Source organism: Tachyglossus aculeatus, chromosome 22 (genome assembly GCF_015852505.1).
Source record: "Tachyglossus aculeatus isolate mTacAcu1 chromosome 22, mTacAcu1.pri, whole genome shotgun sequence".
Lineage (NCBI taxonomy): Eukaryota > Metazoa > Chordata > Mammalia > Monotremata > Tachyglossidae > Tachyglossus > Tachyglossus aculeatus.
In genome coordinates, this window is record NC_052087.1 from 51,819,482 (window position 1) to 51,845,242 (window position 25,761).

Below are 25,761 nucleotides of genomic sequence, written 5' to 3' on the forward strand. Positions count from 1 at the left end.
TCCATTTTACAGATCAATCAATCAATCAATCGTATTTATTGAGCGCTTACTGTGTGCAGAGCACTGTACTAAGCGCTTGGGAAGTACAAGCTGGCAACATATAGAGACAGTCCCTACCCAACAGTGGGCTCACAGTCTAAAAGGAGAAGGAAAGATGAGGAAACTGAGGCCCACAGCAGTGAAGTGGCTGACCGGAGGTCACTCTGCATCATCATCATCAATCGTATTTATTGAGCGCTTACCATGTGCAGAGCACTGTACTAAGCGCTTGGGAAGTCCAAGTTGGCAACATATAGAGACAGTCCCTACCCAACAGTGGGCTCACAGTCTAAAAGGGGAAGGAAAGATGAGGAAACTGAGGCCCAGAGCAGTGAAGTGGCTGACCGGAGGTCACTCTGCATCATCATCATCATCAATCGTATTTATTGAATGCTTACTGTGTGCAGAGCACTGTACTAAGCGCTTGGGAAGTACAAGTTGGCAACATATAGAGACAGTCCCTACCCAACAGTGGGCTCACAGTCTAAAAGGGGAAGGAAAGATGAGGAAACTGAGGCCCAGAGAAGTGGCTGACCGGAGGTCACTCTGCAGAGTTGGGGCCTGCCCTGGTCTTCCGACTTGCAGGCTCCTGCTCTTTTCATTCGGCCGAGCTGCTTCTCTGTGGCCTAAGTCTCAATTGTGCCTGGAAGCTCCCCCCTAAATTGTAAACTCTTTGTGGGCGGGGAATGTGTCCGGTGTATCGTACTCTCCTAAGCCCTTAGTACAGTGCTCCGCACATGGCAAGTGCTCAATATATACCAGCGATTGATGCCTCCCCAGAGAAGTTTCGGACCAGTGGGGAAGCCTGGGGTCGGGGGGAAGGGTTTACCCAGGAAATCTGGCGGTTCTGCCTCTCATCATCATCATCATCAATCGTATTTACTGAGCGCTTACTGTGTGCAGAGCACTGTACTAAGCACTTGGGAAGTACAAACTGGCAACATATAGAGACAGTCCCTACCCAACAGTGGGCTCACAGTCTAAAAGGGGGAGACAGAGAACAAAACCGAACGTACCAACAAAATAAAATAAATAGAATAGATAGGTACAAAAGGCCTCTGCCTCCCCCCCCAACCCCCGTCCCACTCCCCAGTCCTGCCCCCAAGAGCTGGAAATACTGGAGCGGAGAGTGGGAGACGCCGGAACGTTTATTGCAACTTGGGCACACGCAAAGTGAAGGGGCGAGGCGGGATGCCGGGGGGGATGGTTCCCAAGTTTGCCCCGGACCCTCAGCGTGCGTTCCTGTCGCGGTCCCCCTCCCCAGAATCCGCCCTGCGACAGCTCCCCACGCTGGAGCCCCTTTCTCCATCCCACCCACCCAGATGGTTCGGTTCTTGCTTAAAGGGGTGGAAGGGGGCATGGAGGTGGGCACCTGGGGTCGACCCCAAGGGTGAGGGGACCCGACGAGCAGGAGGGCCAAGCCCAGCCCGATTCCCTCGTCCCTTTCTCCCATCGGAGGGGCTCCGGCTCCGTTATCCGCCCCCGGCGCGGGTCCAGAGGGGGCAGAGAACATCTCTGGGGAGATGGAGAGGGCGGTCTGTGATCACCGTCCAGCTCCTTCCAACCTACGCCCCGTTGGCCGGCGTCCCGGTCGTCACCCCCAGGCGCGGGGGGGAGGACGGAGGGGTTTACGTGGGGACCCCCGTCCCGCCCAGCTCCTGCTGCCTGTCCATGATCTGCAGGACGTCGTCCAGGATGGAGGGCCCCAGGTCCACGTCTAGGGAGAGGAGGGAGCTGGCGTGAGGCAGGAAGGGCTCCTCGGGGTGGCCCTCGAGGCCCAGGCCGTTGCGGGCCGGCCCGGTCCTCCGGCCCCCGGCCCCCTCGGGGGACTCGGGGGGCAGGGGCGCCTCCAGGTGCAGCCGCGGGGGCTTGGGCGGGGCCCGGGCGGTGGGCAGCGTGAGCGCCTGGGGCCCGCCCATGGCCGGCAGGGAGATGGCATTCTTCAGCAGGGGCGACGGCCCCCCCGGCCGGGCGGCCCCCGACCGTGGCCGTCCGGGAGAAGCGGAAGGGGAGGGCGAAGGGGGCGTCCGACGACCCCTCCTGGGGCCCCGGCGCCCCGGGCAGCAGGTGGAACTGGCCCTGCAGGAAGGAGATGTCCCCAAAGACGTCGCCCTCGCCGCCGCTGCCGATGTGGATGGTGTGGCGGAAGTCGCCCAGGGGCGGGCTGATCATGTCCGACGACAGCAGGTCCCGCAGCTTCTCCTTCTTCCCCTTGCCGCTGCCGCGCTTCAGGTAGATGGGCACTTTGGTGGCCATGGCGCGGAAGGCCGGGGGTCTCCGGAGGCACGCGGCGGCCCCGGCTCCCCCTCCCCGGACCCCAAGGCTCGCTTAGCCGTCCGTTTGCATCGGGCCCCGCCGCCGGCGGGGATGGACGAGGGCAGCGGTGGAGATTTCCGGGCCCCCGAAACTCCCTGAAGGCTGCGGGGCGGGGATGGCTTCTTCCTCACCTGGAGCGGCTTCTCCAGAGGTCAGAGGTCAACGGTGGGATTGTCCCCCGCTCGGCTCCTTTCCAGCCCCGCGGTACCCTGGAATAGAGCGCGTTCGGATGAGTCGGGGAGATGCGGGGGGGAGGTTACCAGTTCCTCTATCAAGCAATCTACCACTAATAATAATGATAATAATGGCATTTATTAATTTAGACTTTTACAGTCTTTTACAGACTTTTACAGTCACAGTCTTTTAGACCGTGAGCCCACTGCTGGGTAGGGACTGTCTCTAGATGTTGCCAATTTGTACTTCCCAAGCGCTTAGTACAGTGCTCTGCACATAGTAAGCGCTCAGTAAATACGATTGATGATGATGATTTATTAAGCGCTTACTATCATCATCAATCGCATTTGTTGAGCGCTTACTGTGTGCAGAGCACTGTACTAAGCGCTTGGGAAGTCCAAGTTGGCAACACGTAGAGACAGTCCCTACCCAAAAGTGGGCTCACAGCCTACAAGTTTACTAAAAGTCTAAAAGTGGGCTCACAGTCTAAAAGTCCAAAGTTACTACTTTGGGCAAGTCACTTTACTTCTCTGGGCCTCAGCTACCTCATCTGTAAAATGGGGATGAAGACTGTGAGCCCCCCGCGGGACAACCTGATCACCTTGTAACCTCCCCAGCACTTAGAACGGTGCTTTGCACATAGTAAGCGCTCAATAAATGCCATCATCATCATCATCATTACTATGTGCAAAGCACTGTTCTAAGCACTGGGGAGGTTCCAAGGTGATCAGGTGGTCCCACAGGGGGCTCACGGTCTTCATCCCCATTTTACAGATGAGGTAACTGAGGCACAGAAAAGTGAAGTGACTTGACCAATCCATCATATTTATTGAGCTAATAATAATAGCAACAGCAATAATAATAATAATAATAATGATGGTAGTTGTTAAGTGCTTACTGTGTGGCAGGAAGCAGCGTGGCCTAGTGGACAGAGGACAGGCCCGGGAGCCCGAAGGACCTGGGTTCTAATCCCAGCTCTGCCCCTTGTCTGCTGGGGGACCTTGGGCCAAGTCACTTCACTTCTCTGGGCCTCAGTTCCACTATCTGTAAAATGGGGATTAGGACTGTGAGCCCCATGTATATATGTATATGTCATCATCATCATCATCAATCGTATTTATTGAGCGCTTACTATGTGCAGAGCACTGTACTAAGCGCTTGGGAAGTACAAATTGGCAACATATATATGTTTGTACATATTTATTGTACATATTTATTACTCTATTTATTTATTTATTTTACTTGTACATATCTATTCTATTTATTTTATTTTGTTAGTATGTTTGGTTTTGTTCTCTGTCTCCCCCTTTTAGACTGTGAGCCCACTGTTGGGTAGGGACTGTCTCTAGATGTTGCCAACTTGGACTTCCCAAGCGCTTAGTACAGTGCTCTGCACACAGTAAGCGCTCAATAAATACGATTGATGATGATGATGATGATGATGATGACATATACATATATACATGGGGCTCACAGTCCTAATCCCCATTTTACAGATAGTGGAACTGAGGCCCAGAGAAGTGAAGTGACTTCCTCGAGGACACACAGCAGACAACTGGTAGAGCTGCGATTAGAACTCACAACCTTCTGACTCCCAGCCCATAGAGAAGCAGCGTGGCTCAGTGGAAAGAGCCCGGGCTTTGGAGTCAGAGGTCATGGGCTCGAATCCCGGCTCCGCCACATATCTGCTGTGTGACCCTGGGAAAGTTATTTCACTTCTCTGGGCCTCAGTTACCTCATCTGTAAAATGGGGATGAAGAAGCAGCGTGGCTCAGAGCAAGGGGTTTGGAGTCAGAGGTCATGGGTTCGATTCCCGGCCCTGCCAGTTGAGAGCTCACCTCCTCCAGGAGGCCTTCCCAGACTGAGCCCCTTCCTTCCTCTCCCCCTCGTCTCCATCTCCATCCCCCCATGTTCACTCCTTCCCTTCCCCACAGCACCTGTATAGATGTATAGATGTTTGTACATATTTATTACTCTATTATTACAATAATTGTAATTGTCAAGACTGTGAGCCCCACGTGGGACAGGGACTATGTCCAACCCGATTTGCTTGTATTCATTCATTCATTCAATCGTACTTATTGAGTGTTCATCATCATCATCATCATCAATCGTATTTATTGAGCGCTTACTGTGTGCAGAGCACTGTACTAAGTGCTTGGGAAGTACAAGTTGGCAACATATAGAGACGGTCCCTACCCAACAGCGGGCTTGTATCCACCCCAGTGCTTAGTACGGTGTCTGGCACATAGTAAGCGCTCAACAAATACCACAATTATTATTCTTATCGTTATAATTATTATTGTCCAAGGCTGACCAACACGCAAGGCCAGAGCTGGGCCAGAAAAAGAGTCCGTTTTCCTCACTCAATTGTGCTCGCCCAGGGGATTAGTGCAGGTATTCATTAAATCCCACTGATTGACTCCTCAGCCCCTGCCCTTTCCACTAGATAATAATAATGAGTGGTATTTGTTAAGCGCTTGCTACGTGCCGGGCACTGTACTAAGCGTAGGGGTAGATTCAAGCAAATTAGATGGGACACGGTGGGAAATATTTCGCTCCTCGAATTCAGGCACCAGAAGGAGAAGCAGCGTGGTTTAGTGGCAAGAGCCTGGGTTTGGGAATCATAGGTCAATCAATCAATCAATCGTATTTATTGAGCGCTTACTGTGTGCAGAGCACTGTACTAAGCGCTTGGGAAGTACAAGTTGGCAACATACAGAGACAGTCCCTACCCAACAGTAGGCTCACAGTCTAAAAGGTCGTGGGTTCTAATCCCGGCTCTGCCACTCCAGCGCTTAGAACAGTGCTTTGCACAGAGTAAGCGCTTAATAATAATAATAATAATGATGATGATGATATTTGTTAAGCACTTACTATGTGCAAAGCACTGTTCTAAGCGCTGGGGAGGTTACAAGGTGATCAGGTTGCCCCACGGGGGGGCTCACAGTCTTAATCCCCATTTTACAGATGAGTTAAATGAGGCCCAGAGAAGTTAAGTGACTTGTCCAAAGTCACACAGCTGACAAGTGGCGGAGGCAGGATTTGAACCCATGACCTCTGACTCCAAAGCCCGTGCTCTTTCCACTGAGCCACGCTGCTTCTCTAAGATGACATTTATTAAGCTCTTACTATGTGTCAAGCAGTGTACTAATAATAATGACATTTATTAAGCACTTACCATGTGCAAAGCACTGTTCTAAGCGCTGGGGAGATTACAAGGTGATCAGGTTGTCCCACGGGGGGCTCACAGTCTTCATCCCCATTTTACAGATGAGGTAACTGAGGCACAGAGAAGTTAAGTGACTTGCCCAAAGTCACACAGCTGACAAACGGCAGAGTCAGCATTTGAACCCATGACCTCTGAATCCAAAGCCTGGGCTCTTTCCACCGAGCCACACTGCTTCTTACAATAATAAATACCATTATTATTATTATTATTACTTGTCAGCTGTGTGACTCTGGGCAAGTCCCTTCCCTTCTCTGGGCCTCGGTTCCCTCGTCTGTAAAATGGGGCTGAAGACTGTGAGCCCCACGTGGGATAACCTGATAACCTTGTATTTCACCCAGGGCTTAGAACAGTGCTCAGCACATAGTAAGCGCTTAACATGAACCATCATTATTAAGGACCTGGGTTCTAGGGGAAGCAGCGTGGCTCCGTGGAAAGAGCCTGGGCTTTGGAGTCAGAGGTCACGGGTTCAAATCCCGGCTCCGCCGCTTGTCAGCTGTGTGACTTTGGGCAAGTCACTTCCCTTCTCTGTGCCTCAGTTACCTCATCTGTAAAATGGGGGTTGATTGTGAGCCCCACATGGGACAACCTGATCACCTTGTATCCTCCCCAGCGCTTAGAACAGTGCTTGGCACATAGTAAGCGCTTAACAGATACCAAAATTATTTTTATTATTAGTCCTGGCTCTGCCACTTGTCGGCTGTGTGACCTTGGGCAAGTCACTTCATGGCCTAGTGGATGAAGCCCGGGCGTCAGAAGGACCTGGGTTCTGGTGCCACATGTCTGCTGTGTGACCTTGGGCAAGTCACTTCACTTCTCTGGGCCTCAGTTCCCCCATTTGTAAAATGGGGATTAAGAGTGTGAGCCCCATAGGGAACAGGGACTGCGCCCAACCTGATTAACTTGGATCTACTCCAGTGCCTAGAACGGTGCTTGGCACATATTAAGTGCTTAACAAGTACTATTATTATTATTATTATTATTATTGTTATTATTATCATTATTATTTGGGGTGTCTGTTTTTATTTATTTATTTATTTTACTTGTACATTTCTATCCTATTTATTTTATTTTGTTGGTATGTTTGGTTCTGTTCTCTGTCTCCCCCTTTTAGACTGTGAGCCCACTGTTGGGTAGGGACTGTCTCTATGTGTTGCCAATCTGTACTTCCCAAGCGCTTAGTACAGTGCTCTGCACATAGTAAGCGCTCAATAAATACGATTGAGTGATTGATTGATTGATTGATTTCACACCCTCCCTGCCTGGGGCAGATTCAGATGTAGGATCCTTTTGGGATTCATGGATGGGGCCGTGAGCCCAAGAGCGTGACCTGGTCAGTGGGGGAGGCAGGGGGGGCATTTCATCTCCAGGGATTAGAGAAGCAGCGTGGCTCAGTGGAAGAGCCTGGGCTTTGGAGTCAGAGGTCATGGGTTCAAATCCCGGCTCCACCGATTGTCAGCTGGGTGACTTTGGGCAAGTCACTTCACTTCTCTGGGCCTCAGTGACCTCATTTGTAAAATGGGGATTAAGACAGTGAGCCCCCCGAGGGACAATCTGATCACCTTGTAACCTCCCCTGCGCTTAGAACAGTGCTTTGCATATAGTAAGCGCTTAATAAATGCCATTATTATTATTCTCTGGGCCTCAGTGACCTCATCTGGAAAATGGGGATTAAGACTGTGAGCCCCCCAAGGGACAACCTGATCACCCTGTAACCTCCCCTGCGCTTAGAACAGTGCTTTGCATATAGTAAGTGCTTAATAAATGCCATTATTATTATTATTATTATTTTATTATTATTATTATTATCTGGGCCTCAGTGATCTCATCTGGAAAATGGGGATGAAGACTGTGAGGCCCAAGGGTGACAACCTGATCACCTTGTAACCTCCCCAGCGCTTAGAACAGTGCTTTGCATATAGTAAGCGCTTAATAAATGCCATTATTATTATTATTATTCTCTGGGCCTCAGTGACCTCATCTGGAAAATGGGGATGAAGACTGTGAGCCCCACGGGGGACAACCTGATCACCTTGTAACCTCCCCAGCGCTTAGAACAGTGCTTTGCATATAGTAAGCGCTTAATAAATGCCATTATTATTATTATTATTCTCTGGGCCTCAGTGACCTCATCTGGAAAATGGGGATGAAGACTGTGAGCCCCACGGGGGACAACCTGATCACCTTGTAACCTCCCCAGCGCTTAGAACAGTGCTTTGCATATAGTAGTGCTTAATGAATGTTATTATTATTATTATTCTCTGGGCCTCAGTGACCTCATCCGGGTAGGGACCGTCTCTATATGTTGCAAACTTGTACTTCCCAAGCGCTTAGTACAGTGCTCTGCACACAGTAAGCGCTCAATAAATACGATTGAATGAATGAATGAACGGAAAATGGGGATGAAGACTGAGCCCCACGTGGGACAACCCGATCACTTTGTAACCTCCCCTGCGCTTAGAACAGTGCTTTGCACGTAGTAAGTGCTTAATAAATGCCATTATTATTATTATTTGGGGGGAAAAGGGGGTGTGGATCCGGCCTGCACTTCTCGTCCAGCTTTGTGGGATATTTACTATTCTATTTATTTTGTTAATGATGAGCATATAGCTTTAATTCTATTTGTTCTGATGACTTTGACACCTGTCTACCTGTTTTGTTTTGTTGTCTGTCTCCCCCTTCTAGACTGGGGGCCCGTTTTTGGGTAGGGACCGTCTTTATATGTTGCCAACTTGTACTTCCCAAGCGCTTAGTACAGTGCCCTGCACACGGTAAGCGCTCAATAAACATGATTGAATTAATGAATGGAATGTGTGCGAGGGGAAGGGATGCTGAGGGAGGGTACTTGTACCTATCTATTCTATTTATTTTATTTTGTTAGTATGTTTGGTTTTGTTCTCTGTCTCCCCCTTCTAGACTGTGAGCCCGCTGCTGGGTAGGGACTGTCTCTATATGTTGCCAGCTTGTACTTCCCAAGCGCTTAGTACAGTGCTCTGCACACAGTAAGCGCTCAATAAATACGATCGATTGATTGATTGAGCATGTGGAGGGGAAGGGGAAGGAGTTAGAGGGGAGGAATGGGCGTAGTTGGATGGGCAGGGAGGGTTTGAGCGTGGCTCAGTGGAAAGAGCCCGGGCTTGGGAGTTGGAGGTCATGGGTTCAAATCCCGGCTCCGCCACTTGTCAGCTGTGTGACTTTGGGCAAGTCACGTCACTTCTCTGTGCCTCAGTTCCCTCATCTGTAAAATGGGGATTAATAATAATAATAATACTAATAATGATAGCATTTATTAAGCGCTTACTATGTGCAAAGCACTGTTCTAAGCACTGGGGAGGTTACAAGGTGATCAGGTTGTCCCACGGGGGGCTCACAGTCTTCATCCCCCTTTTACAGATGAGGGAACTGAGGCCCAGAGAAGTGAAGTGACTTGCCCAAAGTCACACAGCGGACAATTGGCGGAGCTGGGATTTCAACCCGTGGCCTCTGGCCCGTGGGACAACCTAATCACCTTGTATCCTCCCCAGTGCTTCGAACAGTGCTTTGCACATAGTAAGCGCTTAATGATGATGGGTGGCATTTGTTCAGCGCTTACTAGGCGCAAAGCACTGTTCTAAGCGCTGGGGAGGATACAAGGTGATCAGGTTGTCCCACGGGGGGCTAACAGTCTTCATCCCCGTTTTCCAGATGAGGGAACTGAGGCCCAGGGAAGCGAAGTGACTTGCCCCAAGTCACCCAGCTAAGCTGGGATTTGAACCCGGGACCTCTGACTCCAAAGCCCGGGCTCTGCTTAATAAATAGCATCGTATTATTATTTGGGGGGCCCCCACCCCCTGATATCGCCCCAAGGGCCCCACACCAGATGGGAAATCCAGGGGCTCGGCCCATCCACCCCTCCGCCGGGGCCCCCCAGAATCCCTCCAGCTGTTGGCCTCACCCCGGGCCAGATGTGTCCACTTCAGTGCCAGATTAGGGAGGGGCTGCCCCGCCACCCAGGGAGCCCTTGGCCGGGGGACGAAGGGCTTGGTTTGGAGGGGCTGGGCAATCAATCTGCGCATCAGGCAGAAACTCCTCACCCTGGGCTTCAAGGCCGTCCATCCATCCCCTCGCCCCCTCCTACCTCACCTCCCTTCTGTCCTTCTCCAGCCCAGCCTGCACCCCACGCTCCTCTGCCCCTAATCTCCTCTCCGTTAGGCCTCGTTCTCGCCCATCCCGCCATCGACCCCCGGCCCACATCATCCCCCTGGCCTGGAATGCCCCCAATCCCTCTTCCCATCCGCCAAGCTCGCTCTCTTCCTCCCTTCAAGGCCCTACTGAGAGCTCACCTCCTCCAGGAGGCCTTCCCACACTCAGCCTCTTCCCCTCATCCCCCTCTCCATCTCCCCATCTTACCTCCATCCCTTCCCCACAGCACCTGTATATATGTTTGCACATATTTATTACTCTATTTTACTTGTACATATCTATTCTATTTATTTTATTTTGTTAGTATGTTTGGTTTTGTTCTCTGTCTCCCCCTTTTAGACTGTGAGCCCACTGTTGGGTAGGGACTGTCTCTATATGTTGCCAATTTGTACTTCCCAAGCGCTTAGTACAGTGCTCTGCACATAGTAAGCGCTCAATAAATACGATTGATGATGATGATGATGATGATGCCCATCCACCAAGCTAGCTCTCTTCCTCCCTTCAAGGCCCTGCTGAGAGCTCACCTCCTCCAGGAGGCCTTCCCACACTCAGCCCCTTCCTTCCTCTCCCCGCCCCACCGTCATCTTACCTCCTTCCCTTCCCCACAGCACCTGTATATATGCTTGTACATATTTATTACTCTATTTTTTATTTATTTTACTTGTACATATCTATTCTATTTATTTTATTTTGTTAGTATGTTTGGTTTTGTTCTCTGTCTCCCCCTTCTAGACTGTGAGCCCACTGTTGGGTAGGGACTGTCTCTAGATGTTGCCAATTTGTACTTCCCAAGCGCTTAGTACAGTGCTCTGCACACAGTAAGTGCTCAGCAAATACGATTGATGGTGATATTTATTACTCTATTTTACTTGTACATCTCTATTCTATTTATTTTATTTTGTTAGTATGTTTGGTTTTGTTCTCTGCCTCCCCCTTTTAGACTGTGAGCCCGCTGTTGGGTAGGGACTGTCTCTCTATGTTGCCAATTTGTACTTCCCAAGCGCTTAGTCCAGTGCTCTGCACATAGTAAGCGCTCAATAAATACGATTGATGATGATGATGATGATGATGATGATGGGTCCCTCTCTGCTCCGGCCGGACCTATAAGTGCAATGTGAGCGCCCGCCCTGGTTTCCCCCCCGCCGTCGCTGGACATCAGGGTTGTAGTAGCCCCTCCCTGGACCACGAGGGTACGGGGGGTGGGCACAAAGAGCCCCTCCACATCAGAACCCAGCGCTTAGAACAGTGCTTTGCACATAGTAAGCGCTTAATAAATGCTATTATTAATTAATTAATTAACCCACTGGACTGTGCCACAAAAAAAGTGAGGCAGGGCTCCCCCAGGCTCTTCTTTCACACTGGAACCCTTATCTCCCCCTCTCCATCCCCCCGCCCCCATCATCATCATCAATCGTATTTATTGAGCGCTTACTGTGTGCAGAGTACTGTACTAAGCGCTTGGGAAGTACAAGTTGGCCACATATAGAGACAGTCCCTACCCTTCCCCACAGCACCTGTATATATGTATATATGTTTGTACATATTTATTACTCTATTTATTTTACTTGTACCTATCTATTCTATTTATTTTATTTTGTTGGTATGTTTGGTTTTGTTGTCTGTCTCCCCCTTTTAGACTGTGAGCCCACTGTTGGGTAGGGACCATCTCTATATGTTGCCAACTTGTAATAATAATAATAATGATGGCATTTATTAAGCGCTTACTATGTGCGAAGCACCGTTCTAAGCGCTGGGGAGGTTACAAGGTGATCAGGTTGTCCCACGGGGGGGCTCACAGTTTTAATCCCCATTTTACAGATGAGGGAACTGAGGCACAGAGAAGTGAAGTGACTTGCCCAAGGTCACACAGCTGACAGTTGGCAGAGCCGGGATTCGAACCCATGACCTCTGGCTCCCAAGCCCGGGCTCTTCCCACTGAGCCACGCTGCTTCTCTAAAAATAATAATAATAATGACAGCATTTATTAAGCGCTTACTATGTGCAAAGCACTGTTCTGAGCGCTGGGGAGGTCACAAGGTAATGAGGTTGTCCCACGGGGGGCTTACAATCTTCATCCCCATTTTACAGATGAGGGAACTGAGGCCCAGAGAGGTGAAGTGACTTGCCCAAAGTCGCACGGCTAGGTGGCAGAGCCGGGGTTTGAACCCATGACCTCTGACTCCAAAGCCCGGGCTCTTTCCACTGAGCCATGCTACCATTAGAAGTACCTATCTATTCAATTTATTTTATTAGTATGTTTGGTTTTGTTCCCTGTCTCCCCCTTTTAGACTGTGAGCCCACTGTTGGGTAGGGACTGTCTCTATATGTTGCCAACTTGGACTTCCCAAGCGCTTAGTACAGAGCTCTGCACACAGTAAGCGCTCAATAAATACGGTTGATTGATTGATTATCTTTTTTGGGGGGATGGAGGGCAAGGGAGGGACCCTCGCTCACTGATCCTGGCAGGGAAGTGAGAGATGGACGTGAAGCGGCTCTGCGCAAAAGCCTGATTCATCCCCGCCTCCTCTTCCTTCTCCTCCTGTCAGCTTGGCTCTCCGGGCCCTGGTGCTTAGTACAGTGCCCTGCACACAATAAGCGCTCAATAAATACGACTGAATGAATGAATGAATGGTGGACACCTGCTCCCCCCAACACCATTAAACCTCACCACCTGGACAGTGAGGCACTGTTTCGGAGTGAAGGCTCACCCTCTTTTTTTTTTTTTTAAACAATATTAAGCCCTTACTATGTGTCAGACACTGTGCTAAGCGCTGGGGTAATAATAATAATAATGGCATTTATTAAGCACTTAGTATGTTCAAAGCACTGTTCTAAGCACTGGGGAGGTTACAAGGTGATCAGGTTGTCCCACGGGGGGGCTCACAGTCTTTATCCCCATTTTACAGATGAGGTCACTGAGGCACAGAGAAGTGAAGTGACTTACCCAAAGCCACACACTGATCACCTTGTAACCTCCCCAGCACTTAGAACAGTGCTTGGCACATAGTAAGCACTTAATAAATGCCATTATTATTATTACTACAGGCTAATCAGGTTGGACACAGTCCATACCCCACATGGGGCTCAAAGTCTTCACCCCCATTTTACATTTGAGGGAACTGAGGCACAGAGAAGTGACTTGCCCGAGGTCAAACAGACGAGTGGCGGGGTCAGAATTAGAACTCAGGTCTGTGCTCTACTCACTAGGGCACACTGCTTAATTACTGTACTTATTAAGCACTTCCTCTGTGCCGAGCACTGTTCTAAACACCTACAAGTTAATCAGGTTGGACGCAGTCCCCTGTCCCACATGGGGCTCACGGTCCAAGTAGGACGGTGTAAAATCCTCATTTTACGGATAAAGTATCGAGGCACAGAGAACTTCAGTGACTTACCCAAGGTCACACAGCTGACATGTGGCCGAACCAGGGTTAGAACCCAGGTCCTCTGACTCTTAGGCCCAGGCTCTAAGCCACGAGGCCACACGGCTTCTCTTTAAAACAGCGTGGCTCCATGGAAACAGCCCGGGCTCGGGAGTCAGCGGTCGCGGGTTCAAATCCCATCTCCGCCAATTGTCAGCTGTGTGACCTTGGGCAAGTCACTTCACTTCTCTGGGCCTCAGTTCCCTCATCTGTAAAATGGGGGGGGGGGGGTGAAGACTGTAAGGCCCACGTGGGACAACCTTGTGAGAAGCGGCGTGGCTCAGTGGAAAAAGCCCGGGCTTTGGAGTCAGAGGTCATGGGTTCCAATCCCCGCTCGGCCAATTGTCAGCTGTGTGACTTGGGGCAAGTCACTTCACTTCATCATCATCATCAATCGTATTTATTGAGCGCTTACTATGTGCAGAGCACTGCACTAAGCGCTTGGGAAGTACAAATTGGCAACATATAGAGACAGTCCCTACCCAACAGTGGGCTCACAGTCTAAAAGGGGGAGACAGAGAACAAAACCAAACATACTAACAAAATAAAATAAATAGAATAGATTTACTTCTCTGGGCCTCAGTTCCCTCATCTGTAAAATGGGGATTAAGACTGTGAGCCCCCTGTGGGACAACCTGATCCCCTTGTAACCTCCCCAGCGCTTAGAACAGTGCTTTGCACGTAATAAGCGCTTAATAAATGCCATTATTATTAGAACAGTGCTTTGCACATAGTGAGCGCTTAACAAATACCGTTATTATTATTATTATTATTATTTAAAGCTTCTCCTCTAGACCATAAGCTTCTTGAGGGGAGGAACCATGTCTACCAACTCTGTTGCACTGTCCTCAACTGAGCGCTTAGTTCATTGCTCTGCCCACAGTCAGGGCTCAAGAAATACCACAGATGACGATGACTGTGTCTACCACAGAAGCAGCGTGAGAAGCAGCGTGGCTCAGTGGAAAGAGCCCGGGCTCTGGAGTCACAGGTCATGGGTTCGAATCCCAGCTCTGCCACATGTCTGCTGTGTGACCTTGGGCAAGTCGCTTAACTTCTCCGAGCCTCAGTTACCTCACCTGCAAAATGGGGATTAAGACTGTGAGCCCCACGGGGGACAACCTGATCACTCTGTATCCCCCTCAGCGCTTAGAACAGTGCTTTGCACATAGTAAGCGCTTAACAAATGCCAACATTATCATTATTATTATTATTATTACCAACTCTGTTGCCCTGTAATCTCCCAAGCGCTTAGTACAGCCTCACATGTGAGCCCCACGTGGGACAAACTGGCTACCTTGTATCCACCCCAGTGCTTAGAACAGTGCTTGGCACATAGTAAGCGCTTAACAAATACCATTATTATTATTATTAGAGAAGCAGCATGGTGTAGTGGCTAGAGCATAGGCCTGGAGTCAGAAGGTCATGGGTTCTAATCCCGGCTCCACCATGTGTCTGTTGGGTGACCTGGGGCCAGTCACTTCACTTCTCTGGGCCTCAGTTACCTCATCTGGAAAATGGGGATTGAGACTGAGCGCCCCACAGAGAAGCAGCGTGGCTCAGTGGAAAGAGCCCGGGCTTTGGAGTCAGAGGTCGTGGGTTCAAATCCCAGCTCCGTCACTTGTCAGCTGTGTGACTCTGGGCAAGTCACTTCACTTCTCTGTGCCTCAGTTACCTCTTCTGGAAAATGGGGATGAAGACTGTGAGCCCCACGTGGGACAACCTGATCACCTTGTAGCCTCCCCAGCGCTTAGAACAGTGCTTTGCACAGAGTAAGCACTTAATAAATGCCATTATTATTATTATTATGTGGGACAGGAGTTGGGTCCAACCCGATTTGTTTGTGTCCACCCCAGCGCTTAGTACAGTGCTTGGCACCTAGTAAGCGCTTAACAAATACCACAATTGCTATTATTATTATTACAGTGCTCTGCCCACAGAGTTCAATAAATACCATCGAGATGATGACTGTATCTACCAACTCTGTTGCCTCACCCTCGTCCAAGTGCTTAGTACAGTGCTCTGCCCACAGTCAGAGTTCAATAAATACCACGGAGGTGATGACCGTAGCTAAAAACCTGGTTGCATCGCCCTCTCCCAAGCGTTTAGTACAGTGCTTTGCCCACAGTCAGAGCTCAATAAATACCACTGAGGTGATGACTGTGTATCACCTCCGTTGCACTGTCCTCTCCCAAGCGCTTAGTCCAGTGCTCTGCACACAGCCAGTGCTCAATAAATTCCATTGATTCATTCAATCGTACTTATTGAGCGCTTCCTGTGTGCAGAGCACTGTACTAAGCGCTTGATGATGATGATTGATGATGATGATGACTGTGTCTACCAACTCTTGCCCTGTCCTCTCCCAAGCGCTTAGTCCAGTGCTCTGCACCCTGTAGGAGCTGCGCCCGACCTGATTTGCTCGTATTCCGTCCAGCACTTAGTACAGTGCCTGGCACATGGTAAGCGCCCAACGAATGCCACGATTATTATTATGAGGGCTCTGGAGTCAGAGGTCATGGGTTCAAATCCTGGCTCCGCCAATTGTCCGCCGGGTGACTTTGGGCAAGTCTCTGTGCCTCAGTTACCTCATCTGTAAAATGGGGATGAAGACTGTGCCCCCCGTGGGACAACCTGATCACCCTTGTTACCTCCCCAGCGCTTAGAACAGGACTTGCTCACAGTAAGCGCTTAATAAATGTCATTATTATTATTATTAGGTGCTCAATACATTCCATAGGTAGATTTAAAGTCCCAGTCCTCCAGCCCAGGGGGGTCCCTGCAGCCCGAGGCGGCCCCCACCCCAACAGAGGCTATGGGTGCTTGCACTTCCCAAGCGCTTAGTACAGTGCTCTGCACACAGTAAGCGCTCAATAAATATGATTGAATGAATGGGTGCGTCTGGGGGAGGGTCAGAGAACCCTGGGGCAACACGGCGGGGGGCAGCGGCCACCGGCCACCAGGGGGCGCCCTCCTGCCCGTGCCGCCGCCACCAGGGGGCGGTCGTACCCCCCGGCCCGCGCCCAGCAGGGGGCGCCCGAGCGACCGGGTGGGGCAGCGGCCACCGGCCACCAGGGGGCGCCCTCCGGCCCGTGCCAACGCCATCAGGGGGCGGTCGTGCCCCCCGGCCCGCGCCCAGCAGGGCCAGCGGCCACCGGCCACCAGGGGGCGGTCTTGCCCCCGGCCCGGGCCCAGCAGGGGGCGCCCGAGAGACCCTGCCCCACCCCGCCCGGCGGGGGGGGGGGCAGCAGCCACCAGGGGGCGCCCTCCGGCCCGCGCCGCCGCCACCAGGGGGCGGACGTGCCACCCGGCCCGCACCCAGCAGGGGGCGCCCGATTGACCCCGTTCCGCCCCACCGGTCAGCGGCCACCAGGGGGCGCCCTCCGGCCCGTGCCGCCGTCGCCACCAGGGGGCAGATGTGTCCCCTGGCCCGGGCCCAGCAGGGGGCGCCCGAGCGACCCCGCCCGGCGGGGGGCAGCGGCCACCAGGGGGCGCCCTCCGGCCCGTGCCGCCGCCACCAGGGGGCAGACGTGTCTCCCGGCCCGGGCCCAGCAGTGGACGCCCGAGCGACCCCGCCCGGGAGCGGCCACCGGCCACCAGGGGGCGCCCTCCGGCCCTCCAGCCCGTGCCGCCGCCACCAGGGGCCGGACGTGCCCCCGGCCTGGGCCCAGTAGGGGGCGCCCGAGCGACCCCGCCCCCACCCCGCCCGGCGGGGGGGCAGCGGCCAACAGCCACCAGGGGGCGCCCTCCGGCGCGCAGGCCCGTGCCGCCGCCACCAGGTGGCGGACGTGCCCTCTGGCCCTCCGGCCCATGCCGCCGCCACCAGGGGGCGGACGTGTCTCCCGGCCCGGGCCCAGCAGGGGGCGCCAGAGGCCACCAGGGGGCGCCCTCAATCAATCAATCGTATTTATTGAGCGCTTACTGTGTGCAGAGCACTGTAGTAAGCGCTTGGGAAGTACAAGTCGGCAATATATAAAGACAGTCCCTACCCAGCAGTGGGCTCACAGTCTAGAAGGGGGAGACAGACGACAAAACGAAACATATTAACAACAGCAACAAAAAAAAAAGCCGCCACCAGGGGGCAGACGTGTCTCCCGGCCCCCCGGCCCAGCAGGGGGCGCCCGAGCGAGGGAGGGGGCAGAGACCCAAAGAGAGATTGGGAGACACCGGCCGGGCGGTGGTCAATCAATCAATCAATCAATCATCAATCAATCAATCAGTCCGTCCGTCCGCTGCCGGGCCCGCGGGCTTGTTGGTCTTGTTGCTTGTCTGCTCGGGCCTTGGACTCAAGACGTATTTATTACTCTATTTATTTTACTTGTACATATCTATTCTATTTATTTTATTTTATTAGTATGTTTGGTTTTGTTCTCTGTCTCCCCCTTTTAGACTGTGAGCCCACTGTTGGGTAGGGACTGTCTCTATATGTTGCCGACTTGGACTTCCCAAGCGCTTAGTCCAGTGCTCTGCACACAGTAAGCGCTCAATAAATACGATTGATGATGATGATGATGATGATGATGATGAAGATGAGTCCGGCTTCCCAGCGCCGCCGCCCCCTCCCCTAGGTTCCCGGGGCCGGGTCACGGCCCAGGGCGGGGCCTGCCCTCAGCCGGACGCTCCCTGCCCCCGCCCCGCCTGACCATGCCAGCCTTGCCCTGCCAGCCCTGCCCAGCCTCGCCGTCACTCATTCATCCAATCGTATTTATTGAGCGCTGACTGGGTGCAGAGCACCGGACTAAGCGCTTGGGAAGTCCAAGTGGGCAACATGTAGAGACGGGCCCTACCCAACTGCGGGCTCACGGTCTAGAAGGGGGAGACAGGCAACTAAACATATTAACAAAACAGAATAGGTACAAATAAAAGAAATAAATAATAGAGTAATAAATACGTACAAATATATATATATATATATAATGTCAGGCAGAAACTCCTCACCCTGGGCTTCCAGGCTGTCCATCCCCTCGCCCCCTCCTCCCTCACCTCCCTTCTGTCCTTCTCCAGCCCAGCCCGCACACTCCGCTCCTCCGCCGCTAATCTCCTCACCGTACCTCGCTCTCGCCTGTCCCGCCATCGACCCCCGGCCCACGTCCTCCCCCGGGCCCGGAATGCCCCCAATCCCTCTGCCCATCCGCCAAGCACGCTCTCTTCCTCCCTTCAAGGCCCTGCTGAGAGCTCACCTCCTCCAGGAGGCCTTCCCACACTGAGCCCTTTCCTTCCTCTCCCCTCGTCCCCCTCTCCATCCCCCCATCTTACCTCCTTCCCCTCCCCACAGCACCTGTATATCTGGATATATGTTTGTACAGATTTATTACTCTATTTATCTATTTTACTTGTACATTTCTATCCTATTTATTTTGTTGGTATGTTTGGTTCTGTTCTCTGTCTCCCCCTTTTAGACCGTGAGCCCACTGTTGGGTAGGGACTGTCTCTATGTGTTGCCAATTTGTACTTCCCAAGCGCTTAGTCCAGTGCTCTGCACATAGTAAGCGCTCAATAAATACGATTGATTGATTGATTTGTTCTCTGTCTCCCCCTCTTAGACCGTGAGCTCACTGTTGGGTAGGGACCGTCTCTCTATGTTGCCAACTTGGACTTCCCAAGCGCTTAGTCCAGTGCTCTGCACACAGTAAGCGCTCAATAAATACGATTGATGATGCTGCTATATATACAGGTGGAGTGCGGGGAGGGGAAGGAGGGGGCTCAGTCTGCCTTGCCCTCCTTGCTCTGCCAGCCCTGCCCTGCCCCGCCGAGGATCCATTTCAGGCGGCCCCGTGGGGCGCGGCTAAAGATAGGCCGCCCCGCCGCGGCCCCGCCCGTTCCTATAAATAAGGGTGGAGGCCGCGGCCGGACCGAACCGGACCGGACCGGACCGGGGCATCTGCCGGGGGGGGTCTGTCCGGGCCGGGCCGGGCCGGGCCCGCCCGACTGTCGGACACTCACCGGGCAGAGCAGAGCAGAGGAGGAGCCCGCCGGTCCTGCCGGTCCCGGCGCTGCGGAGGGTCCGGGCCTCCCACCGCTCCCCAAGCCGGGCCCCGGCTCCGAGGCCCCGCCCCCAGGCCCGGAACAGCCAATCCGGGGCCGGGACGGGGACTGGCCCCGCCCCCTCAGGCGGGCAGAGCCAATCCGGGGCCGGGCCGAGCACTGGCCCCGCCCCTAGGACGAAGACCCCCGCCCCCTGCCCCCGCAGGCCCCGCCCCCTCACGCTGGCAGAGCCAATCCGGGGCCGGGCGGGGCCGGGCCAAGGGCTGGCCCCGCCCCCCGGAGCCCACGGGTCCCGCCCCCAGGACCCAGGCCCCTCCCCCTCAGGCGGGCAGAGCCAATCCGGGGTCGGGATGGTCCGGCCGCGGCCTGGCCCCGCCCCCAAGACGCAGACCCCGCCCCCTCACGCTGGCAGAGCCAATCCGGGGCCGGGCGGGGCCGGGCCAAGGGCTGGCCCCGCCCCCCGGAGCCCACGGGTCCCGCCCCCAGGACCCAGGCCCCTCCCCATCAGGCGGGCAGAGCCAATCCGGGGTCGGGATGGTCCGGCCGCGGCCTGGCCCCGCCCCCAAGACGCAGACCCCGCCCCCTCACGCTGGCAGAGCCAATCCGGGTCCGGGCGGGGCCGGGCCAAGGGCTGGCCCCGCCCACCGGAGCCCACGGGTCCCGCCCCCAGGACCCAGGACCCTCCCCCTCAGGCGGGCAGAGCCAATCCGGGGTCGGGATGGTCCGGGCCGCGGCCTGGCCCCGCCCCCAAGACGCAGACCCCGCCCCCTCAGGCGGACAGAGCCAATCAGGGATCGGGACGGCCCGGGCAGACTGGCCCCGCCCCCAGGCCCCCCACGGGCCCCGCCCCCAGGACACAGGCCCCGCCCCTGACTCCCAGGCCCCTCCCCCTCAGGCGGGCAGAGCCAATCCGGGGTCGGGATGGTCCGGGCCGCGGCTTGTCCCCGCCCCCAAGACGCGGACCCCGCCCCCTCAGGCTGGCAGAGCCAATCCGGGGCCGGGATGGTCCGGGCCGCGGGCTAGCACCGCCCACAGGCCCCGCCCCCAATGCACAGGCCCCGCCCCCTCAGGCGGGAAGCGCCAATCCGGGGCCGGGATGGTCCGGGCCGCTGGCTGGCCCCGCCCACCGGGCCCCACGCGTCCCGCCCCTGACTCCCAGGCCCCGCCCCCTCAGGCGGGCAGAGCCAATCCGGGGTCGGGCGGGTCCGGGCCGAGGACTGGCCCCGCCCCCAGGCCGCCCACGCGCCCCTCCCCCAGGACACAGGCCCCTCCCCTGACTCCCAGGCCCCGCCCCCTCAGGCGGGCAGAGCCAATCCGGGGTCGGGTTGGTCCGAGCCGCGGGCTGGCCCCGCCCACAGGAGCCCCCGGGCCCCGCCCCCCGGGCCCAGGGCCCGTCCCTGACCATGGGCCCCGCCCCCTCAGGCGGGAAGCGCCAATCCGGAGCCGGGATGGTACGGGCCGAGGACTGGCCCCGCCCCCAGGCCCCCAGGCCCCGCCCCCTCAGGCGGGCAGAGCCAATCCGGGGCCGGGATGGTCCAGGCCGAGGACTGGCTCCGCCCCCAGGAAACAGGCCCCGCCCCCTCATGCGGGCAGAGCCAATCCGGGGCCGGGATGGTCCCCCTCCCCCTCCCCCTCCCCAAGAAGTCAATCAATCAATCAATCAATCAATCAATCGTATTTATTGAGCGCTTACTATGTGCAGAGCACTGTACTAAGCGCTTGGGAAGTACAAATTGGCAACACATAGAGACGGTCCCTACCCAACAGTGGGCTCACAGTCTAAAAGGGGGAGACAGAGAACAGAACCAAACATACCAACAAAATAAAATAAATAGGATAGAAATGTACAAGTAAAATAAACAAATAAATAAATAAATAGAGTAATAAATATGTACAACCATATATACATATATACAGGTGCTGTGGGGAAGGGAAGGAGGTAAGATGGGGGGATGGAGAGGGGGACGAGGGGGAGAGGAAGGAAGGGGCTGAGTGTGGGAAGGCCTCCTGGAGGAGGTGAGCTCTCAGCAGGGCCTTGAAGGGAGGAAGGGAGCTAGCTTGGCGGAGGGGCAGAGGGGCAGAGTCCTCTGGGGCCCCTGTCCCTGGAGGCTTCCTCGAGGTCAGGGATCATGTCTACCAATTCTATGGTATTGAAGTCTCCCAAGCACTTCATACAATGCGCTGCCCACAGTTAGCGCTTAGTAAATACCACTGATTGATTGATTGATTGAATCAGAGGACCTGGGTACTAATCCCAGCTCTACCACTTGCCTCCTTTGTGACCTTGGGCAAGTCACTTGATTTTTCTGGGCCTTAGTTTCCTCATCTGAAAATGAGGATTAGATACCCATTCTCCCTCCTCCTGTGAATCGGATGAGGGACAGGGATTGTGACTGACCTGGTTATCTTGTAACCTTAGAGAAGCAGAGGCAGAGGTCACGGGGTCTAATCCCAGCTCTGCCATTTACCAGTTGTGTGACTTTGAGCAAGTCACTTCTCTGTGCCTCAGTTACCTCGTCTGTAAAATGGGGATTAATGATGATGATGATGGCGTTTGTTAAGCACCTACTATGCGTGAAGCACTGTTCTAAGTGCTGGGGGGGATACAAGGTGATCAGGTTGTCGCACGTGGGGCTCACAGTCTTCATCCCCATTTTACAGATGAAGGAACTGAGGTCCAGAGAAGTTAAGTGACTTGCCCGAGGTCACACAGCTGACAAGTGGTGGAGTCGGGATTAGAACCTTTCTAGGCTGTGAGCCCATTGTTGGGTAGGGACCATCTCTATATGCTGCCAACTTGTACTTCCCAAGCGCTTAGTACAGTGCTCTGCATACAGTAAGTGCTTAATAAATATTATTGAATGAATGAATGACATCTGGCTCCCAAACCCGGGCTCTTTCCACTGCACCACACTGCTTCTCTTAAGACTGTGAGCCCCATGTGGGACAACCTGATCATCTTGTATCCCCCACAGTGCTTAGACCAGTGCTTGGCACATAGTAAGCACTTAACAAATGCCGTTATTATTTATTATTTGTATCTATCCCAGTGTTTAGCACAGTGCTTGTTAGTAAGCACTTAACAAATGCCATCATTATTATTGGCAGGGCTAGAGGTGGGAATAGAAGCAAGGGCAGAGCAGGGGCAAGGTTTAGGGGCAAAGATGGGGCAAAGGATGGGGCAGGAGCAGAGATGCAGGATGAGGGGACCATGGACCCAGGGGTCCTGGGCCCCAGGCTTATCCTTGAGTGTAATTGAACCTGTCTACAGGGGGCTGAGGGTATACATCGCCTGTGTTTCAGTGATCCTGGGTGCTTGTCTCTCCACACAGCAGACTAGAAGCGGAGCCAAGATTAGAACCCAGGTCTTTCCGACTCTCAGGTTTCTGCTCTATCCACTAAGCCACACTGCTTCCCAATCATCATCATCATCAATCGTATTTATTGAGCGCTTACTGTGTGCAGAGCACTGTACTAAGCGCTTGGGAAGCCCAAGTTGGCAACATCTAGAGACAGTCCCTACCCAACAGTGGGCTCACAGTCTGAAAGGGGGAGACAGAGAACAAAACCAAACATACTAACAAAATTAAAATAAATAGAATAGATATGTACAAGTAAAATAAATAAATAAATAAATAGAGTAACAAATATGTACAAACATATATACATATTTACAGGTGCTGGGGGGAAGGGAAGGAGGTAAGATGGGGGGGTGGAGGGGAGATGAGGGGGAGAGGAAGGCAGGGGCTCAGTGTGGGAAGGCCTCCTGGAGGAGGTGAGCTCTCAGTAGGGCCTTGAAGGGAGGAAGAGAGCGTGCTTGGTGGATGGGCAGAGGGAGGGCATTCCAGGCCCGGGGGATGATGTGGGCCGGGGATCGATGGCGGGACTGGCGAGAACGAGGCCTAAAGGTGAGGAGATTAGTGGTGGCGGAGGAGCGGAGGGTGCGGGCTGGGCTGGAGAAGGAGAGAAGGGAGGTGAGGTAGGAGGGGGCAAGGGGATGGGTGGATGGACAGCCTTGAAGCCCAGGGTGAGCAGTTTCTGCCTGATGCGCAGATTGATTTCCCTTGTCCTCGTATCATACTTAGACTGTGAGCTCCAAGCAGGAGAGGGCCTGGGAACAATCTCCTCCCTCCCCTCCCTTCTCTCCTTCTGCAGCCCGGCCCGCACCCTCCGCTCCTCTGCCGCCCCTAACCTCCTCACTGGGCCTCCTTCTCGCCTGTCCCGCCGTCGACCCCCGGCCCACATCCTCCTCCGGCCCGGAATGCCGTCCCTCCACACATCCGCCAAGCCAGCTCCCTTCCTCCCTTCAAAGCCCTCCTGAGAGCTCACCTCCTCCAGGAGGCCCTCCCAGACTGAGCCCCCTTTATCCTCTCCTCCCCATCACCCCCCCGCCCTACCTCCTTCCCCTCCCCACAGCACTTGTATATATATTTGTACAGATTTATTACTCTATTTTACTTGTACATATTTACTATTCTATTTATTTTGTTAATGATGTGCATTTAGCTATAATTCTATTTGTCCTGATGATTTTGCCCCCTGTCTACATGTTTTGTTTTGTTCTCTGTCTCCCCCTTCTAGACTGTGAGCCCGTTGTTGGGTAGGGACTGTCTCTCGATGTTGCCAACTTGGACTTCCCAAGCGCTTAGTACAGTGCTCTACACACAGTAAGCACTCAATAAATACGATTGAATGAATGAATGACCATTTCTATATGTTGCCGACTTGTATTTCCCAAGCGCTTAGTCCAGTGCTCCGCACACAGTAAGCGCTCAATAAATACAATTGAATGGATGATGATCTTATATTTGCCTCAGAGCTTAGTATTGAAAGGGGTTCCCAATAAGCACTTAACAAGTACCACTGGGAAGCAGCATGGCCTAGTCACTGGGCCTGGGAGTTAGAGGGTCTGAGTTCTAATCCTGACACCACCATTTGTGGGGAAGCAACGTGACTCAGTGGAAAGAGCACAGGCTTGGGAGTCAGAGGTCATGGGTTCTAATTCCGGCTCCAGCACTTGTCAGCTGTGTGACTTTGGGCAAGTCACTTCACCTCCCCGTGCCTCAGTTACCTCATCTGTAAAATGGGGATTAAGAATGTGAGCCCCACGTGGGACAAGCTGATTATCTTGCTTAGAACAGTGCTTGGCACATAGTAAGAGCTTAACAAATGCCATCATTATTATTATCATTGTTATTTGTCTGCTGCGTGACCTCGGGCAAGTCACTCAACATCTCCGTGCCTTCGTTCCCGCTACTGCAAAAGGGGGATTCATTCATTCGTTCAATCGTACTTATTGAGCGCTCACTGTGTGCAGGGCACTGTACTAAGTGCTTGGGAGAGTAAAATGTGACAATAAACATACACATTCCCTGCCCACAACGAGCTTACAATCTAGAGCTGGCGGGTTGTTCTCCCTCCTGAAACTGAGAGCCCCGTGTGGGACCTGATTGTCTTGTATCTATCCCAGCGCTTAGTACAGTGCTTAGTTGTTTTAGGGCCCTGGGGACTTGAACCCCAGGCATCCTGCCTCCCCCGTCATTATTCCTCCACAGAACCGGAGAGGGATTCCCTCTGTGGAGAAATCGGCGTCCAGCGGCTCTGGAGACCCAATTGCGTTGCCAATTTGTACTTCCCAAGCGCTTAGTACAGTGCTCTGCACATAGTAAGCACTCAATAAATACGATTGATTGATTGATTGATTGGAGAGGAGCAACACGGCTTAGCGGATAGAGTACAGGCCTGAGAATCAGAAGGAGCTGGGTTCTAATCCCGGCTCCGCCCTTGCCCGCTTTGTGTCCTTGAGTAAGTCACTTCACTTTTCTCTGTGCCTCAGTTACCTCATCTGTAAAATGGGAGTTGAGACTGAGAGCCCCATGAGGGACAGGGGCGGTGTCCAACCCACTTATCTTGTATCTACCCTAGCATCTGGTACCAAGTAAGCGCTTAACACGTACCACCGTGATCATTATCCTGGCCCGTCCCGTGCGGGGGCCACCCCTGTGCCCGGGGATGGCACAGGGATTCCCAGCTGCCTGCCGGTGTTTTCCTTGAAGGAAAAGGTTTAAACCCTGGGAAAATCCGGGGCAGGGGCAGGAGCCGGGATCGGGAGGACTTCTGCGCACAGGGATTGGCGGCTGTTTGGCAGGATGCCCGGGGTTCGAGGAAAGAAACACAGAGATCAGGGTGGGGTGAGGGGGTTGGAAAGGGTCAGAGGGTAACAGATGTCATCCTGATCCTAGGCAGTTCCCTTAAAGGGAAACAAGTCTCAAGTCCAAGAGGGAGATTGAGAAAGTTAATCAATCAATCAATCAATCATATTTATTGAGCGCTTACTATGTGCAGAGCACTGTACTAAGCGCTTGGGAAGTACAAATTGGCAACATATAGAGACAGCCCCTACCCAACAGTGGGCTCACA

The 25,761-nt window shown here is 53.6% G+C and overlaps 2 protein-coding genes across 2 annotated transcripts in view; one reads left to right on the top strand and one right to left on the bottom strand.

The window, feature by feature from the left end:
- Window positions 1-1,589: 1,589 nt before the first annotated feature.
- CDC42EP2 (CDC42 effector protein 2) lies at window positions 1,590-2,567 on the bottom strand. The gene is given in 2 exon segments (XM_038764786.1): window positions 1,590-2,007; window positions 2,009-2,567. Coding segments are annotated over 2 exon segments (627 nt in total). The 5' UTR covers window positions 2,296-2,567; the 3' UTR covers window positions 1,590-1,667.
- The window catches only part of LOC119944150 (basic proline-rich protein-like), a 32,804-nt gene continuing 9,336 nt past the window's right edge, over window positions 2,294-25,761 (top strand). The window contains exons 1-6 of the mRNA XM_038765369.1: window positions 2,294-2,361; window positions 16,353-16,527; window positions 16,648-17,135; window positions 19,190-20,143; window positions 20,318-20,544; window positions 20,641-20,792. Of these exons, the coding sequence (XP_038621297.1) occupies window positions 2,294-2,361; window positions 16,353-16,527; window positions 16,648-17,135; window positions 19,190-20,143; window positions 20,318-20,544; window positions 20,641-20,792 (2,064 nt within the window). The remainder of the gene's footprint in view (window positions 2,362-16,352; window positions 16,528-16,647; window positions 17,136-19,189; window positions 20,144-20,317; window positions 20,545-20,640; window positions 20,793-25,761) is intronic.